The 18,932-nt window shown below is 41.8% G+C and overlaps 1 protein-coding gene across 2 annotated transcripts in view; it reads left to right on the top strand.

Annotated features, from left to right (window-relative positions):
* The window catches only part of MPPED2 (metallophosphoesterase domain containing 2), a 179,221-nt gene extending 166,374 nt beyond the window's left edge, over positions 1-12,847 (top strand). For both annotated transcript variants that reach the window (XM_038765084.1, XM_038765085.1), the window contains exons 5-7: positions 6,367-6,482; positions 9,078-9,191; positions 11,519-12,847. In XM_038765084.1, coding sequence (XP_038621012.1) covers positions 6,367-6,482; positions 9,078-9,191; positions 11,519-11,637 — 349 coding nt within the window. In that variant the 3' untranslated portion in view covers positions 11,638-12,847. The remainder of the gene's footprint in view (positions 1-6,366; positions 6,483-9,077; positions 9,192-11,518) is intronic.
* The last annotated feature ends 6,085 nt before the right edge of the window (positions 12,848-18,932 follow it).

Genomic DNA, 18,932 nt, shown 5'->3' with positions numbered 1-18,932 from the left:
AAGGGGCTGATCGAGCAGTTAGTAGAATGCTCTGCACAGAGTAAGCACTCAATAAATGCCATCGATGATTGATGATGATTGAGGCCTACAAAAAATGGCCCACTCTCTAGGGCGAAAGTTTCTCTCAGTAAGTAAATCAGGGCAAGGAAATCATGCCTAGCCCACCTTAGCTAGTTAAAAATATAATTTTCCTTTGTTTTCCAAGAAGATACCACAGATGGTGAATTCCACCTATGAATGTGTGTGGCTGAAAAGTCAATACAGGATCCACACTCCTGCCTATATTGTACACAAAAAAGTTTGTCCCTTGTTGTGCGGTGGTACTTACGTTTGTAACGTCTGGTGCTATTTTCCTGTTTTCTTCCTTGTCTCTCTTTCCATACGAACTAGTTATGGTTGCTTGTTATTTTTTCTTCCACAGTGGAATTTTGGAGTTAATGAAAATGCTTTGGTCAAAAAAACCGCCCGCAAAAAACAAAAACAAAATCTTGCTACTGTGGGTGGAAATTCTACATCAAGGGGACATGTATTATTACTGAACTGGGATCATAGCAAGTCACTACTTCATATTCATTCAGTTGTATTTATTGAGCTCTCACTGTGTGTAGAGCACTGTACAGTAGAGTATAACAAGAATAATAAATACACATTCCCTGCCCGCAGTGACTTTAAAGTCTCAAGGTGACACTAGTCCAGCTCCTCTTTTTGTCTCCTTTTGGGCCTACCAACCCTCTTATATTATGCTCTCCCAAATGTTTAGTACAGTTCTCTGCACACAGTCAGCACTTAATAAATACCACTGATTGACTGAAGATCTAAACTGTTATTTGGTCACATTCTCTGGAATTATAATGCATCAGTTCCATTTTTTTTCCAGCATCGTAGCACAGTGTACTGCAAACGTGGTTGACTTTTTCTTATGGATCCCTCAAAACCTGACTCTTCTTGGAAACAAGATCTTGTAGTTAACTCTTTCTCCCCGTCCCCAAAATATGAGCCTCCGAAGAAGACAAGACCTTTATTCTAGGCAGTTGTAGACAGTGTGTGTGTGTGGAATCAGCAAATTTCAATTAGAATGCTTACCATACTGTCTAATCAGTTAATTATGTTACTTGTTAATTGCTTACTATATGTCAAGCACCATTCTAAATGGTGAGGTAGATATGAGGTAATCAAGTTGAACACGGTCCCTTTCCCACATGGGGCTCACAGTCTAAGTAAGAGGGAATAGGATTTTACATTACCCCATTGTACAGATCACAGAGAAGTTAAGTGATTTGCCCAAGGTCACACAGCAGACACATGGCAGAGACGGGATTAGAACCCAGGTCCTCTGACTCTCAGGTCTGTTCTCTTTCCACTAGGCCACACTGCTTCTCTGTGGCCTAGAACAGTTAAACCACCATCTTCGCCTGAGGGCTTGGTGCCACTAAAACCTTCATGAAAACACTTGTCGTCAATAGTCGGCTAGCCCTACCTTAGTAATGAAGAGGTTTGTGAGAAGTTGTCTTACAAGTTGGATTCCCATGTGGTGCGCGTTAGTCACAGCTAATTACAAAATCTTTGGCGAATGCAGCCTCCATTGTTAGCTTGGATTCCTTTCCCTTTCTCCCCATCCCCCACTTCTAGGGAACAAAAACTATTGGAGCTCCATCTCGGTCTGTTGTCTATATATTCACCAACGAGCCACGGTGAGATCACCGCCGGGGTTTCACATTTCAAGTTGAAACCGTGATAGCATTACTACAGCACACCCTGCTTGAGAAACTCAACCAAGTGAAGAATCATTAATCAATGGTGACATAGTCAATCTATGCAGTTGATGCCTATTTTCCATCGTTCTACAGCTTTCCTCGCTTGGAATTTGAGTAATCCATTGAGAACCTGTCCAAGAGTTTATCCGAAATATTGTTTTCATTTCCAGTTTGGAACCTGCTAAGCTTCAGGCACAGTGAATATTCCTGTGGCCCACTACGTATTTCCTCCATATGCAAACCCCATGTTGCTCTTAGTGAAGGCTGTCCCAGAGAGGATAAAGAGCTCTGTTCAGATGATGAGAAAGTATATTAGAAACATTGCTGATATACTAATAAAAGGCTTTTTCCCCCAACTTCTGAGACTCGCCTCTGAAAACTATAATCAAGACCAAACTAGATTGCAGCTAAGATTGTGACTACAATAAATCAAACACACATACCCCCCCAACACACATATATTTAGGTGATAATAGAAGCCAGAAAGTTCAGAATTCTGGGCTTAACTGAGAAACGTCTGGATTGTGTCACAAGCTTAATATTAGCCAAGTAAAATTGTGGTGTACAGAGCCCCTCGTCTTGATTTCATCTCTTCTGGAAAGCTTATAATGGAGAGCATCTAGTCAGGGGAGCAGTTTTGGTTTTAGGAATAAAATTGTATTAGTGAACAAAGACGAAAGAACTTGAAGACCAAGTTTGGGCCTGCCAACCACTGACTCTCCCTGAGATATGGAGAGGGCTCAAGGAGAAAACTGGGCCCCAAACAGTCTGTTGGGCTGAGGAAATTGGGCCCCACATTTGTATCTGCCACTTGAGAGTGCTGGCAAATAGTGTCTTGAAAAGGATTTCAAAATCGTCTTCTTGGACCTTCCAAGCAGGAATGCTAGACCCCAAGGGTTTTCTCCAAATTCAAGATCTCATTTCTTTAGACTCACTTTTCTTGCCCTTTTTCCAAACACTGATGAACTTGGATTGATTTCTAGACTAATCAGTTGCCAGGTTTTCTTTTCTTCTAAGTCAAGGCAACAAGCATGGGCACCTCAGACAGACAACTGCCTTGATTCATTGGGTGCAGGGTCCAGATATTGGCAGCTAAATAAATAATAATCATGATTTTTGTTATGGTATTTCAGTGCTTACACTGTGCCAAGCACTGTTCGAAGCACAGGAGTAGATACAAGGTTAACAAGTTGGACACAGTCTCTGTTCTGCATGGGGCTCCCAGTTTAGGTAGGAGGAAGTAGGATTTAATCCCCATTTTATAGATTAGGAAACTGAGACACCGAGAAGTTAAGCAATTTGCCCAAGGTCACACAGGGAACAAGTGGCGGAGCCGGAATTAGAACCCAAGTCCTTCTGATTCCCAGGCCCATGCTACTTCACAGGTTGTGTCCACACAGGCAGTTAAAGGGAAGTAGAATAAAATAATCTACATCTGAACAATAGTCCCGACTCTGCTGGAGCATGCTATCGTAGAACAAGATTTGGATGCAAAACCTTTCGTCGCAATTGTCAGAATGGAGATCAAAGAGTTTGTATCTGAATCCGATCGTTGGGCATTTGAGGAACATATCAGTCTTCTGGGATCTATTTTTGAGTGAAAAATCTAGTTCCATAAAATGTCTCCCTATTATACAACAAGAAGTTCCATACCATCCTAATCTATCTTCCCCACAAGCACTTATTGGGACATTCTCCTTATCTTCCTCAGCATCCTGAAGGCAGAAGAGAACAGCAATTCATCTAGTCTTTCAATTTAATAGGAAAAAAATAGTCAAATTTACTCAGAGCTTATAACAGTGTTTGGCACATAGTAAGCGTTTAACAAATACCGTCATTATTATTATTATTATTATTACTCCACTGGCATTTGAGTGTTTGAGAGAGATTGTGTGTGTGTATGTGTCTGTGTGTGTATGCATGTACCTTGAGGAAGGATCTGCTTGGGTTCTGTGGGCTGTTAAAGGGTGAGGAGGCTAGTAAATTTTGACATGGTGACATGTGGACATAGTGTTGAAAAAGAGGCAGGTAGCTTTTCACATTAACACATCCAAGTATAACAAAGAACCTCCAAATAATGAAATACCCCAAATCGTTCCTCTCCAGTTTGTTAATATATATTTTTCGGTATTACCAAAAGCGTTAGGCTTTAATGTAAAAAGCTAGCCAATCACCCGGATAGCCACCAAATGATTTGAAATATTTGTGTTGTACTGATGCATTTTAGAAGTTTGCATGTAAGTGCCGGAGAGTAGATTCAGTCCTTCACTGGGACAGATAAAACTCTCTCTAGCCCTAAGAACTTCCAAGAGTTGTTAACGCCTCCTGAAAGTAGAGCTTCAGTTGCAGTTAGGGAAAAACCTTTTTACAGCATTTTGGGGAGTAGTAGCAAGGGTGTTCAGAATACCACATTGAATCCTGGGTAATGAATCTTGGTTAAAAGTAAAATCATTACACCATTTCCCAGGAAAATCACTAAAGAATATCCAACACAAATGTTCCATTTTGGGAGCTTATAAAATGATCGTCCTATCTCTCTGTCACTCGAAGTCAACAAACCAGTGTTTCTTCCTTGTGTAAGTCTTCAAATATGTCATTTTCCATTCAAGGTTTTAGAGGTGTAAAATTGAATGGATTTATAATTTAGCGAAAGAGAGCCAAGAATTCTAAGGCTTTAATTTACTCAGTGTCTTGGATGGCCTAACCTGACTAGTTTTTGCAATGGTAGAAATTTACTGGGACTCTCAGAAACCACATATTTAAGTCACTTTCCTTCAGTAGTTTGAAAGATGAAAGCCCAGCTCAGTAATGTGAGTAATTGGGTTCTATGACCTTTACCAAAGAGCTGGCCAGAATGTGGATAATATGTTTTCGCTGTTCCGTACTGATGGAAATTTGACTGATCCTAATACTTTTACAGAAAAACTTGGTAAGGAAAGCCTAGAACCTCTTTTCATGGGGGCAGAGGGGAAGAGAAGACTGTGAACCCCAAATAGCTGTTCAGAGCCCCATGGACCAACATCCCTGGGAAACTTTAAAATTTGTTGAATTTAGATCTAGAGGAACTGGGGGTATATAGACTGAAGAAAAGTGCTCTTGTACTGTCACTGTTGCCTAATAAGTCAAGTACAGATTCCTCTCCCCTGAACTCCATCAACTTAATTTTAAGATAGTTGGAGCTGCAACCTCATGGACTTCTTCCTAAGTAGCATGGGAAAGCAGCATGGTCTAGTAGAAAGAGCATGGCCTGAGACTCAGAGAACCTGGGTTCTTTTACTGACTCTGCCACTTGCCTGCTGTGTGACCTTGACGAAGTTGCTTAACATCTCTCTGCCTCAGTTTTCTCAACTCTAAAATGGGGACTCAATACCTGTTCTTCTTACTGAGACTGTAAGCCCCATGTGGGATGTGGACTGTGTCCCACCTAATTAATTTGTATCTACCCCAGCGCTTAGAATCGTGCTTGACCCAAAATAAGCACTTAACAAATACTATTTTTCAAAAAGCAATGTTTAGATTTTGAAAAGATGCCTTCATAACAGAACAATGGCTTCTTCAAAGATGGTCTTTTCCCAGAAACAGGTCATCTGGGGCCAACTTCTTTTTTTCATCCTTATGAATTTGAATTTCTCCTTGGCCAAATCTTCAGAGGGCTGACATATCAAGTCAAATTAATTTTACAGATGAAAATAATCAGTTCTTATCCAAATCCGCACAAGACTAATCCTGACTTTGGAATCAGGACTATTGGCAGGAATAGCTCCACACAGACTGAGGCGAAAGCTCTATAGGTGTGTCCCATAGAAATCCCACCTCAGAGTCCATTAAAGGGATCACTATCAGGCTGTCTGCCTGACTGACAGAACGACTTTCAGCTTTTCCACCCTTCTGCCCTCGCCCAGGTTCTCCTCCCCTATTTGGACTCCTGTAACTTCCTGTAACTCCTGCAACTAAATCCCAAGGAGATAAAAGTTCAACAACACCTATGCCCACTTTTCTGACCAAAATAACACAGCCAACATTGACCCTTAATGCTCTATATTTTTTTTACATTTGAGTTGGTCTTTGACTATCGCAAGTTCCTCAAGCACATACTGGCAGTTGCTTAGCCCATCAAGAGCCCATGTTCAAGGTATACCAACTCCCTGGAAAAATTCCTTATGTTTTCAGACCTCAGCCGAATGGATTTCAGCTGATCCGCATAAAGTGCAACTAAGATTTTCCTTAGCAAATTTCCCATTCTGAATGTGAAAAGACAAAACCGCCAGAAACGTTTGCACCGTTATCCTGTGGTTTGGAAAGACTTGCCAATCACTTCATTTCCAATGGGTAGGGCCAAATTCTCCCCTGCACATCTGCTTGGTCTCTGGAGAAATGGGGTTCAGAATACCCAGTTCTCCATCTGTCCGGGGTGCAAGTAGCCCACTCCCCTTCCACTTGAATGGATCCAGCCTGGATGATCACCTGATTTTGAGAAAGACCATGAAAAGCTACCCGTGGCCAGCAGAAAGAGGACCTCAAGCAGGGCCATCGGTGGGGGAATTTAACATAATTCTGGAAAGTGAAAGATTGCTTTAGTAGACTAACCTCTTTTACCTTGTTTTCCCCAAAGGACACCGTGGTTTAATGGATGGGGCTTTAATCTACCCAGAGGCCAGTCTTTGTTGGACAAATGGAACCTTATCCCTGAGGGGATTGATATTCTAATGACGCACGGCCCTCCTCTTGGTAAGTGAAGCGAGCACTGTGATTTTGTTGGGGTTTTGATTTTTCGAAGGAGAGAAATGAATATTGCTTCCGGGAACACACTCATTTTCCTCTGACACACACAAAAGAAAACACTGTGAGTAAAAAACAACCACCCCCAAACCAATGTCTTAGAGAATCTCAGTGTGATAATTAAAGTTAGCCATTCTGCTGGGCTTCCAGGGGTTCTTTAAATTAAATTTTCTGATTTAGTGGAGTCAAAGAAAATCAAGTGGGTATGGAGCGCCACAGTCTTTGAGCTTGAACATTTATTTTAAGAACGGTGTTCACCTCCAAGGAGGAAAGAAAAAACCTCTCCAATCCCAGAGGCTTTTGCATGGCCATGAAATGACTAAAACTTTTTTTCAAAGAGCTGATTTCTCTCTTTGTTCACTGCTGGAACCTAGACTCTGGTTCACAATATGATCTGGTTACTTGAAAAGGGGAAAAGAATCCATCCATTCCTCCCCTCACCTTTTTTTCACAGAAATTAACTAAAACTGAGCATTTCCAGTAAATAGTTATGATGAAAAGTGACCTGCAGATACTTTTCCTGCCGAGCTGCTTGGTTTGATTCTGGGACTGTCTTGTCATAGCGTCAATGCAGTAACAAATGAACAGGGGAACCTACTTTTGCTGAGGAGTTTAGCTGATGTGAATGAGAATCAGTTAATGGTATTTATTGAGTGCTCACTCTGTGCGAGCACTGTACTAAGCCCACGGAAGAGAATGATAGCAAATACAACTGGCTCAGTGGAAAGAGCAGGGCTTTGGAGTCAGAGGTCATGGGTTCAAATCCCAGCTCTGCCAACTGTCAGCTGTGTGACTTTGGGCAAGTCAGTTAACTTCTCTGTGCCTCAGTGACCTCATCTGTAAAATGGGGATTAAAACTGTGAGCCCCCCGTGGGACAACCTGATCACCTTGTAGCCACCCCAGAGCTTAGAACATTGCTTCGCACATAGTAATCGCTTAACAAATACCATCATCATTATTATTATTATTACAATGCTGCGGTCAATTATCTTGTGGTTTAGAGGGAAGAAGATGCCTTGGTTCAGATGTAATGTAACTCTCCACTGTGAGCTTCTCTTCCCCCACCACTTTATCTTCACTTTAGAGTGAAGATCATAGGGTGTTGGGATAAAATGGAAAGCTGTTTCTTAAACCCAGCACCTGCTGGGTGGTGCCATTTCATATACACTGCCGTCATCCAAGGAAATCAGGGACAACTCATTAATGGTTACCTTTAAATTCCTCATTGCAGCTGATGGATTCCATAGATTAGGGCATCCTGTTTCTTCTATCAAAGGCAACTTCCCAATTACTATGTAGTAGATCTGTGGTTGGACTCTTTTTAACCTAAAAAGCTAAATCACAAGGGAATCTATTCTCATCTCCAGTCCCCCCCACCCCGTCCCCTCCTTATTCCTCCTCCCACATTTCACAGAGCCTTCAAGTCTTCTCTTGAAAGCATGGTTACTGTTTGATACTTGATTCCCAAGGTTTGCCCACATTTCTCTTGGGTGGGTTTTTTAGGGTTATTGTTTCGAGCTGCCATTAAAACCATCCAGTCTTCCCATGATGAAATTTGAGTGCATTACCAAGCCAAGTTAATTGTTGGTGCTTTGCACACAGCGCTTAACAAATACCATCATTATTATTATTATTATACCAACTTCAGTTTATGCCCCACTATCCTTAAACAGAGAGAAATCCCCTATCCATGCCCTGAAACAGATTCCCTAAGATAATTATTGAGCCTCTATGTCCCCCCAACCCCACACAGACACTCTTCCCACCCACCAAACACCCCAGTCCAATCTTTATGTATTCTTCTTCAGACTGTAATCATCCAGACAGCTGACTTCTGTGATAATTGATGTCCGCTTTTATGGATTTTCCACATTAAGCGTAGAACTAAGTGGCTTTTACTTTAAAAGTAGTCAATTAGCCCCCACTGGCCGGATGCTGGTTTGGTGCTACACTGTTTCCTCGGGCTGGTGATAAGGAGAGAGAAAAAACTGAATTTTCCCCAACCCCGATCATTTGGAAGCCACAGAGGCCAAGGCATTGACGTCTCTTGGGAAGCTGCAGCGTGGGGAGTCAGGCTGCATAGTAGCCTCAAACTGCCCTTCTTAACCTGAGGGGCTTGGAAAGAAGATACTCTTATAGCAGACAGAGGCAGGATGGGAGAAAAAGAGAACAGAAGAGCAACTGAATTAAAAAATGGGGGGTGGGGGGAAGAATTAGATTACAGTATTGCCGGGAATAAATGTCATCCTACTTCAGCTCATGAAGAAGATTTGAAACCTGTAGCTGAATAAATCAAATCACTAACAGAAAAAAAAATGTTAATTAAAGGGGAATAAAACTCAAACCTAAAAAAAAATTCAAGAATCTAAGGAAGACAAAGTGACAAGTGAAAAGTTTCTTAAAAGCCATTGTAAGCTTTAATGGAGAGGTTAGGATTACAGATAATGTAATAAACCTTCAGTGAATTATGGCTTCCTGAAAGTCTAAATGAAACCTTACCTGAAAAGAGAAAATTAAGAGTATTGATTGCATTTTGCCCTCAGGTTTTCGAGACTGGGTTCCAAAGGAGCTTCAAAGAGTTGGCTGTGTGGAACTGTTAAACACAGTGCAAAGGCGAGTCAGACCTAAACTCCATGTCTTCGGGGGCATTCATGAAGGTAAGAAGCAGAGAGGAGAGAAATCCAGGCTCAAGAAACCAATATGGTGCAAGTAGAAAAGAATTTACAAAGACCTGAGAGAGAAAGAACCCTTGTGGATGAATATCAGAACAAAATCAGCCCCACCACCTATTAAAACATATGCTCTGTCTAGCCTTGTCATCTTGCTCACTGGTTTCTACAATCCCTCCCCTGCAATGAACAAATGAATCCAGTTTTCACTCTTTGCCTTCTGGAAGTAATCACTTCCTTCAGGAAGCCATAACTCCAGAAGGTGAAGGCTAAATATAGTGGATGGGGGCCACCAGTGGGGCTTTTATAATGAATTTAGAGACTACACAGTACAGTAGGAGTTTGGATTCCTGTGAATGTAGTCACTGTTCAGTGTCTGCTGCTCCTTTCCATTCAGAAACACTGTGGCCAAGAGGTAAACATGAAGAAAACATTAACCATCTTCAATTTGTAAGTGCAACCTCATGTAGAGTAAGTGTGTGTGTTGGGAGGGATCAGTTAGAAATCATTTCACATTTATTTCTCCTATGTGTCTCTGAAATATTTCACTTTTTCACAGTAGAGCTGGCCAAACCAGGTCAAAAAATTCCCCAGCAAAATCCCCTCCTATTTAGCTATATAAGAAATAGCATATTGAAAATCACCTCGAAGAGTGTGAGAAAAATGAGTGCCCCACTCAACAGAAGGAGAGAGTGGGATTGGGTCCTTCCTGATCTGAATTTGAGTGCATGTACTCTTTCTCTTCCCCTCTCAAGGGGTCAAAACAATTAACCATAATTACGTGGGAAGACTGGAGAGAGTGATCATGTATTTTCCAATCTGTTGAAACAACATTCCTGGGAAACAGCTCTAGCTCAGAAACAGCTTTGAAATATTCTAATTTTCTACTGAACTTCTTCCTGTCTCCTTTCACTCTCCATTCCTCTTCTTCATCTCTCCCCCGTCTATCCCTCTCCTCTTTCCTTTTCCCTCCTCTCTCCCTTTCTCTCCCTCTCTCCCTTTTTCTCTACTTCTTTCTCCTCCCTCTCCCTTTCTCCCCCTTCATCTCCCTTCCTATTTTCCTTTAGATTAGCTTTAGACTAACCAGGCACAGAATCAAAACTTGATTATAGCCCTGAAACAATAAACTTACTTAAAGGGGAGGAGATCATATTAAAATAAACTTGCCTCACTTTTATTCCTTCAAGACAGCTGAGGAGGGCAGAAAAAGGGCAAATACCAAGCATCTTGATGAGGGAGAGATAACAAGACTTTATGACCTTAGAGCTAAACACTGCACATTGAAACACTTGCTTTTTTTTTTCCCTCCTGGAGTTTTCCACTGACCTTCATTAAGTTCTCCACAGGCCCACACACTTGCACGACATTTAGTAAAGAAGAATGGCTTAGTCACCTGGTTGCGTGAGGAGTTTCAAAGCTCTTGATAGTTTCTGGAGTAGTTTTCTAATGTTACGTGAAGGCAGAATCTGTAATGAAATGTATATTTGTAGCAGCACAAGGAGCAATTCTGTAAAGTATCAGGAACAAAGGGGGCTTTGGGGTAATTATTAATGTGGAGATCTAAAATATTCAAATAAAGCAGTAGGAAATAGGTCCAGTCGATGAAATGCGATTAAGGCTATGCACACACTAACACACACACACACACACACACACATTATTAATCTCTTACTAGATGAAAGCTAGGAACATTTCCGGCTCCTTATAATTCAAGACCAATTTTTATTTGACCTGAATATAAAGCCATCCTAAGAAGAACAAAGTTCTGCAAACTCAAAAGAATGAGAGAGAGAGAGAGTCCCTAAATTAAATTCTCACAATTCACAGCTTATTTGAGACGTTACTTCTTTTTTCTCTCAAATAATCTAAATCAATGCACTTACAATAAAGTATGAAAGGAGAGGCCACATCTTGCCATTCATTCATTCTCAGGGTGCTTTCCCAGGCTACAATTTTAGCTTTAAGCAAGGAAAAAAAAAGAAAAACCCAGAACTGAATTTGTTCCTATTTGATCCGCTAGTCTATAAGCTCCTTATGGGCAGAGAGAAGTCTATACACACTCTTGTGTATTGTATTCTCCCAAGCGCTTAATAAAGTGCCCGGCACACAGTAAGAGTTAATAAACATCATGGATTGATTTTCTTTATCAAAGTTAGAAGGTGGCTTTTCAACGTCTAAACCATTTGGATGGGTTAATTTAAACTCCATCCAAGAGTCCCACTTCGACATAACTTTATTTCAGTTACTCATGGGAGCTGCATGAGGTCAACATCATTTCTCTGAATTACAGTAAATGTGAGACTTTCTCCCTACAGGTTACGGCATCATGACGGACGGTTACACAACCTACATCAATGCCTCAACGTGTACAGTCAGCTTTCAACCAACCAATCCTCCAATTATATTTGACCTTCCAAATCCTCAAGGATCATGAAGCACTAATGCACAGTTGCAGTGGGGAAGGTCTATAAACTGCCATTTTTTCTAATGATAAATTTACATTCTCTTCTGTGTTTATTTCCAAATTCTGTAGGTTTTTTGTAACTTGCTGGTACAAAAACAATGATGGAGGGTGTGCTTTTTTGGAAATGCGACGTCCATTTTAAACTGATCAAGCATTGTGGATTTGTCAAATGACTTCTGTTTTCTCAATGAACTTGCCATTGTAAATTGTTAGTGTTTTCAGAAGGACAGCCAAGCTTTCTTTTACGATGGGAGAAATGTTCTTTTAATATTATATAAGCTGAAAAAGATAAGCAGTGTTTTTAAAACCACCCAAATTTGCACAACTACTACTAGTATTGTTTGATTTTTTTTGTACTATTTCTTTTTTTAAGCGGTTGCCGCGATGTAGGGCAAACTTTTTGAAGGAAGTAAACTTTGAAAGATTTCCTTGCACCTAAAGATGAACATGTTGCGCGCTCTCCATCCAGAGAACCGTGTATATGCAACGAGTGATATGGCCCTGAGAGTTGCAGGACTCTGCCTACTTTAAAGAATGATTTAGGTAGCGCCATCCATTCTGTGGTTACCTAAGATCTTATTGTTCTGTTTTTTTATTTTTAAATTATTTTAGCTTTAAAACTATGGGGATGAAAGCTGTAAAGAGCAGGTGTTTCATGCAGTAGAAACGTGTAAGTTCAGGCTCCTTTTAAATATGGATTTATATATATAAGTATTTTTTGTGCATTATAACTAAGCTAGGAATTTAATATTGCTAGTGTAGCACCTACAGAGTTACGCTGCACAGCACATCTAAATTATGAAGGATGTGGTACATTTTCCCAGTGCTCAAGACCTTCAAGAGCTTGAGTTAAATCTTGTGCAGTTTCAGGCATGTATAGAATCAAATGGATACAATCAAGCCTAACTAAAATAAGGCTTAGTTGTCCTTTATATTTAAATATTCTGGAATTGTCTTTTTATTTTCTCTTTTTCTTATTTTGCACTGTGTGTAAATGCAATCTTGCTAGCACAAACTATTGTTGCAGATAGTTATTTCTGTTCTACCCCTGTGAATGCTATTGAGCTTTATTCTGTTTTATGTTACCTTGTTAATGGAATTTAGGAAAGCAGCTGTTTCTTTAAATTTATTGTGATATTATATATCTAGCGGCCTTTATATGCAAATAAAATTGCAAGATTTTTAAATATTTGCCATTTGGGGGTTTTTGTGGGGCGGGTTGAGGAGTTTCTTTTCATTGGTATGCAGAGTCACTAATCTCTTGCCAGAAGATTAGAGTAAGTGACATTTTTTTCTAATTTTCAATACATTTTTATTACCCACTATTCATGGGTTGGCAGGAAGGTCGATAAAGCACTCAGTGGACTTTTCCTTCCGTCAGTCTGCCATCCATCTTGCCATAGATTTCAGGGAGAAAAGATTTCATCTTTGGATACTGTAATTCAAGATGAACTGAGATGATGTTCCGCTAGGAAGTACAGTACATTATTGTAATCCGGGATGTGGGGGTGGGAATTGATTGTTTGATAACCTTTGAATGTCCTCATCTGTCCCCAAGCACAGTCACTGCCCTGCCCTGCTTAGTGATGAGCCACGAAAGCCTTGCTATGGAAAAAGAAAATGTTGCTACATGTTATGGTTTGAATTATATTTGGGAAAGCAGTGGTATTTGAAACCTTCATCCATGTACACTAAAAGGTGGTTTCCCTTATCTAAGCTTTTATGGCCTTTACGCTTGAAACGTCTCCTTTCTTCTCCAGGAACAAATGTTGGTTAGTTAATAATAATGGTAATTATTATTATTAAGGTATTTGTTTAGCATTTACTATGTGCCAGGCACTGTATTAAACTCTGGGGTAGACAGAAGATAATCAGGTTAGACCCAGTCCCTGTCCCATATAGGGTTCACAGTCTTAATCCTCATTTTACAGATGAGATAACTGAGGCACAGAGAAGTGAAGAGACCTGCCCAAGTTCACACAGAAGACAAGTGGCAGAGTTGGGATTAGAACCCAGGCCCTACTGATTCCCAGGCCCAACCTCTATCCACTAGGCCACAGTTGCTTGCTGAGATGTGGTTTGCCTACAGACTAGGAGCGAAGTCTAGCCCTCACGCACACAAATCACCCCCCCCCTCCTTTATTCTGGCCCACCAGGTGCAGCCCTAACTAAGCACTTAGGAAGTCCCTGTCTGATCCAAATCCTGGAGGAATTAGCATCCTGGGATCGTGTTTCCCATCCGAGTTCTCAAATAGACACATTTTAGGGAATTTACGTATCTGAGGAACTTGAGAAGTTCTGTATTCTACCCCTCTCATGTTGAATTACATAGGACTTGCCCTTCTCAAACCCGACACTTGTGCAGATTTTACCCTCCCCATTGCCTCCTTCTCCCTGGAATTCTGCCCCATCAGGAAGGTGAGGAGTCCGTTCCTACATCACTCTTCCCCCGTGATGCCCCAGAAGAAGAGAGGCAGAATCACTCAATCAATCAATCGTATTTATTGAGCGCTTACTGTGTGCAGAGCACTGTACTAAGCGCTTGGGAAGTACAAGTTGGCAACAAGAAGAAGACTGATGGTGTGTGCGGTGTCACGGAAGACTAAACTTCCTCACCCCTTCCCTCCTCTGCTGAATGCCCCACCCTACCTTCTCCAACCTTCTCCCTCTCCACTGCTGCTGCTTCCATCTGTTCTCCTCCTGTCTCACGCCCCTCTCACCCCCAGTAGATTTAGAATAGGAGAGGGAGGAGAAACTGAGGAGATGGCGGGGGGTAGGCTGCAGGGACAGGGTCCAGGAAACAAGCAGGAATGGAGAAGACTGAGCTAGAAAGGGCATGATGGAGTGGGATGACTCCACTGTGACTGTGAGCCCACTGTTGGGTAGGGACTGTCTCTATATGTTGCCAACTTGTACTTCCCAAGCGCTTAGTACAGTGCTCTGCACACAGTAAACGCTCAATAAATACGATTGATTGATTGAAGACCTAAACTTCCTTCACTCTAAGAAGAAACAATTTCCTCCTGGCTGACATGGAAACCTCAGAGATCCTAGAATTTCCAATCTGATGATTTGTGCCACGTGGAATGGACAAATCTCCCGTGACATTCAGCATTAACAGAAGCTGTGCTTCTCTCTCCCCTGCCCTAAAAAGTAGCAGTGGCAAGGCTTGGAGATTTACACTGCGATTTAAACCCAAATAGTGTGAGACTCGTGCTGTCTGAGTGCCACAGTGCATGGAGCGAAATGTTAATTGAGCCATGAGAGTTGGTAGGTGAACCTAAAGCCAGTAAGTGCCTACTGAAATTTCTTTCTCCCATTTGGATGAGAAACAACAGGAGGGAAAACCAAAAAGTATATGGGAAATGGTTTCCTTGTAAATGTAATAGTAGTAGTACCATTTATTGAGTGTCCACTGGGTACAATAGGAGCTAGGATGATAGGGTATAAGCTTCTTGTGAGCTCAGCACATATCTCATGCTTCTGATGTACTTTCCCAGGTCAGTCAGTATTTACTGAGCACTTTTTGGGTGCAGAACACTGTATTTAAGCACTTGGGAGTATACAACATAAGTGCTTAGTATTATATTTTGCGTCTGCTGAGTCTCCAATAAATACTGTTGCTACTGTGCTAATTAATGATGACTATTATGACTGCTCTTAGGACTTGTACTTGTTGGTCCCCGAGGAGGAAGAAACTCACTGTTTCTAGTTGCCAAATCACTCTGGGGATAATAACGTTAGCGGTGTATTGTTCATTCGTTCATTCAGTAGTATTTATTGAGCGCTTACTGTGTGCAAAGCACTGTACTAAGCACTTGGGAGAGTACAATACAAAAACAAACAGACACATTCCCTAGCCGCAATGAGCTCACAGTCTAGAGGGCAGACAGGCATTAATAAACATAAATAAATAAATTACAGATACGAAGTACTTGCTATGTCTCAAGTACTGTACTAAGTGCCAAGGTCTGGTCTTGTGCCGTCGAGTCACCTCCGACCCATAGCGACGCCATGGACAAATCTCTCCCACCTCCCTCTGCAATCATTCTGGTAGTGTATCCATAGAGTTTTCTTGGTGAAAATACAGAAGTAGCTTACCATTGCCTCCTTCTGTGCCGTAAAATTGAGTCGCCACCCTCGACTCTCTGCTACACAGCACGGGTGAGTTCTGACTTGAGCAGATTGCCTTCCACACGCTAGCCACTGGCCAAGCTAGGCATGAAATGGATAATGCTTCTGCTTGACTCTCTCTCCTGTAGTCAGCACTGGCAGAGTACTGTAAACTCTGTGTGACTTTAGGCAAGTCACTTCACTTCTCTGTGCCTCAGCAGCGTGGCTCAGTGGAAAGAGCGCGGGCTTGGGAGTCAGAGGTCATGGGTTCTAATCCTGCCTCTGCCACATGTCTGCTGTGTGACCTTGGGCAGGTCACTTCACTTCTCTGAGCCTCAGTCACCTCATCTGTAAAATGGGGATTAAGACTGTGAGCCCCATGTGGGACAACCTGATCACCTTGTATCAGGTGCTTAGAACAGTGCCTTGCACATAGTAAGCACTTAACAAATGCCATCATTATTATTATTATTATTACCCCAGCACTTAGAACAGTCCTTGGCACATAGTAAGCACTTATTAAATACCATAATTATTATTATTATCATTATTATTATTATTATTATTATTATTATTGTTATTATTAACCCTGAGAGGAGAATGCCAGGCTAGATACAAGATAATCAGGTCAGACACAGTGCCTGTCCCACAGTCTAAGGGGAAGAACGGGTATTGAATCTCCATTTGACAGAGGAAATTGTGGCACAGAGAAGTTGTTGCTTGCCCAAGGTCACACAGCAGGCAAGTGTTAGAACTGGGATTAGAACCCAGGTCCTCTGATTCCCAGGCTCATGCTCTTTCTACTAGGCCAGGCTGCTTCCCATGGGATTTTAACTAGCTAGAGAGAACTGACCCCGCTGAATCATTCCCCCAGTTCACTTAGCCAATTCTGTTTGTTCATATTCAAATGGTTTAAATGTTCCCTTGTTTTCTAAGACAGCTCACACTCTCTACCTTCCGCCTGGCCATATCCCCATGCGCTAGAGTTCTGGTGGCCTTGTTAATCCTTCAGTCCTTCTTCTGAGAAGCAAATAAACACTGCAAACCTTGCCTATGCTGGGGGGGTGGCAGCCACAGAGAGGATTAGTGGCTTGGAAGTCCCACATCAGGCATTATATTTTCAGGCTTAATGAGGCCAGACTGGAAACTCTTACAGGGATGGCAACCACTAGCAGATGGCTGGGGGAGCGGCTTTCCAAGCACAGTTTAAAGTTTCAGCCTGTAAAAGAGATGATTTTACTCTCATTGAATATTTGGACGTTCCTTTTCTTTTATTCAGAGCTTCTGAAAAAAGACTCTACCAGTACCTGCATTGAAACACTTGAATTCCCACTGCCTTTTGGAGGATTTTTTTAAAAAAATGATATTTAAGCTTTTACTGTGTGCCAAGCATTGTACTAAATGCTGGGGTAGTTATAAGGTAATCAGGGCTCACAGTCTTAATCGGCATTTCACAGATGAGGTAACTGAGAGATAAGTTAAGTGACTTGCTCAAGGTCACACAGGAGACAGCCCAGACAAATGGTAGTCCAGCAGGAGCACTGCCCGTACCTTGGCTCTAGACCAGCATTATTCAAACTGGGAACTAGAATGAGGAGTTTCCCAGGGAGCTCCAAGGGTAGGAACAGTCAGATCTGTCTGGCTGTTGGGAGCTAAACACAGCACTCTGGCTCTCTGCCTGGAGCAAACAGATCAGCCTTTGCACCGATAATTCCCCCCCGAATCACTCCCTTCCAGCTTTGAAGATTTACTACAATACTAAGGGGAAGACACATCCCAAGGCTGTTCGTAGGAGAAGAATGTGATGTGGGGCATGGGTTGGTCATGGATGAAAACATTTGTGAACCTCTGGCCCAGCTAGATTCCCAGTCAGTAGTGCTCGCCCCTGACACCCATGATTTTCCCACTCCACCTACTGTAGATTACAACAGAAAGGCACACTTGTCTCTGCGGATAAAAACCTCTTCCTCATTCTCCATAGGGTTCTGTTTGCCAGTGGGAAAACCACCTTTCTGGATATATTTGGAGAAATTCCACTTGGGATTCAGAAAGGGCAAGATATTATTCGGTGGCCACACAGCAGAAAAAGGAGATAGGTTCCAAAGTCATCCCAACCCTATTTGGACTGCTTTCCTTGAGGTGCCGGATATTTCAGGGAAAGGAACGGACAGATGTATCGTTGCCTGTTATGGTGTTGCTGCAATGATGAAGAATGACAGCTTTTACTGTGGGGATAAAAACCAGGTTGTTTTCTGCTTTCCTGCCTTAGAATTTGGCATCGACACTGTGGATGTGGCTTACAGCAATTTTACAGCAGACTCATGTCTGCCTAATAGCGATTTCTTTAGCATTCACCTGCTCTCCAAGGTTTCTGTTCTCTTCTTTTGCGGCTAGGAAGTGCATAGCTATTGCTGGAAGCCCCCTCTTTGAGTACAGATGGCTTCTGGCTACACAGCTACAACAACTTTTCTCTAGTAGTTTTGTTTATTTTATTCGCACTTAAAATTCAGAAAACGCCGAAAGGCGCGGTTCTCCCGAGAATGACGCTTTTTAAAAATGACAATTAAAACAAAACATTTACCACAATTTCTATGTTAGACACAACCCAATGAAGCGTTCCTTCAAGGAAGTTAATTCAGTGAACTGAACTGAGCCAGAAAAAAATGAAACTGCGAACTCGCTGGAGGAAACAAGATTCCCCATACCCCTAAATTTACGTTTCTCTCAATTCCTAAATTTCTGACAAAAGCATTCTCTCCCTGCTTTTCATTCTCTCCTCCTCAGCTCCAGCTTGATTTAAGGAAACCTTCTAAGACAAAATCTTGAAGTGAAAGATCCCGACCGTCTCTTTGAGCCTCTGAATCTTGGTAATGGTGATGGAAATGCATTTCCATTAGGAAGCATGGCCACAGTGGTACTAAAAGCCTTTGTAGACTAAACATCTTCCTCCTCAGTTCTGATTTTTACGATGCCACAGCCACCACGAGGTGCATTTGAAATCTCCAGTTTGCACATTAAGGCTCTCTGAGACTAACTTAGCCAGGCAGAAGGATGGGAATGCAATACTCATCATTTTTAGTCTTGACCTTCCAGGTTGACCTTGGGTGAATGATGAGATTTCCAATAGGAAATCCAAGGCCATTGAACTTTAC

Source organism: Tachyglossus aculeatus, chromosome 22 (assembly GCF_015852505.1).
Source record: "Tachyglossus aculeatus isolate mTacAcu1 chromosome 22, mTacAcu1.pri, whole genome shotgun sequence".
In the NCBI taxonomy this organism is placed as follows: Eukaryota; Metazoa; Chordata; class Mammalia; order Monotremata; family Tachyglossidae; genus Tachyglossus; species Tachyglossus aculeatus.
The sequence above is the reverse complement of the archived record's forward strand: the minus strand, read 5'-3'. Positions and strand labels throughout refer to the sequence as shown.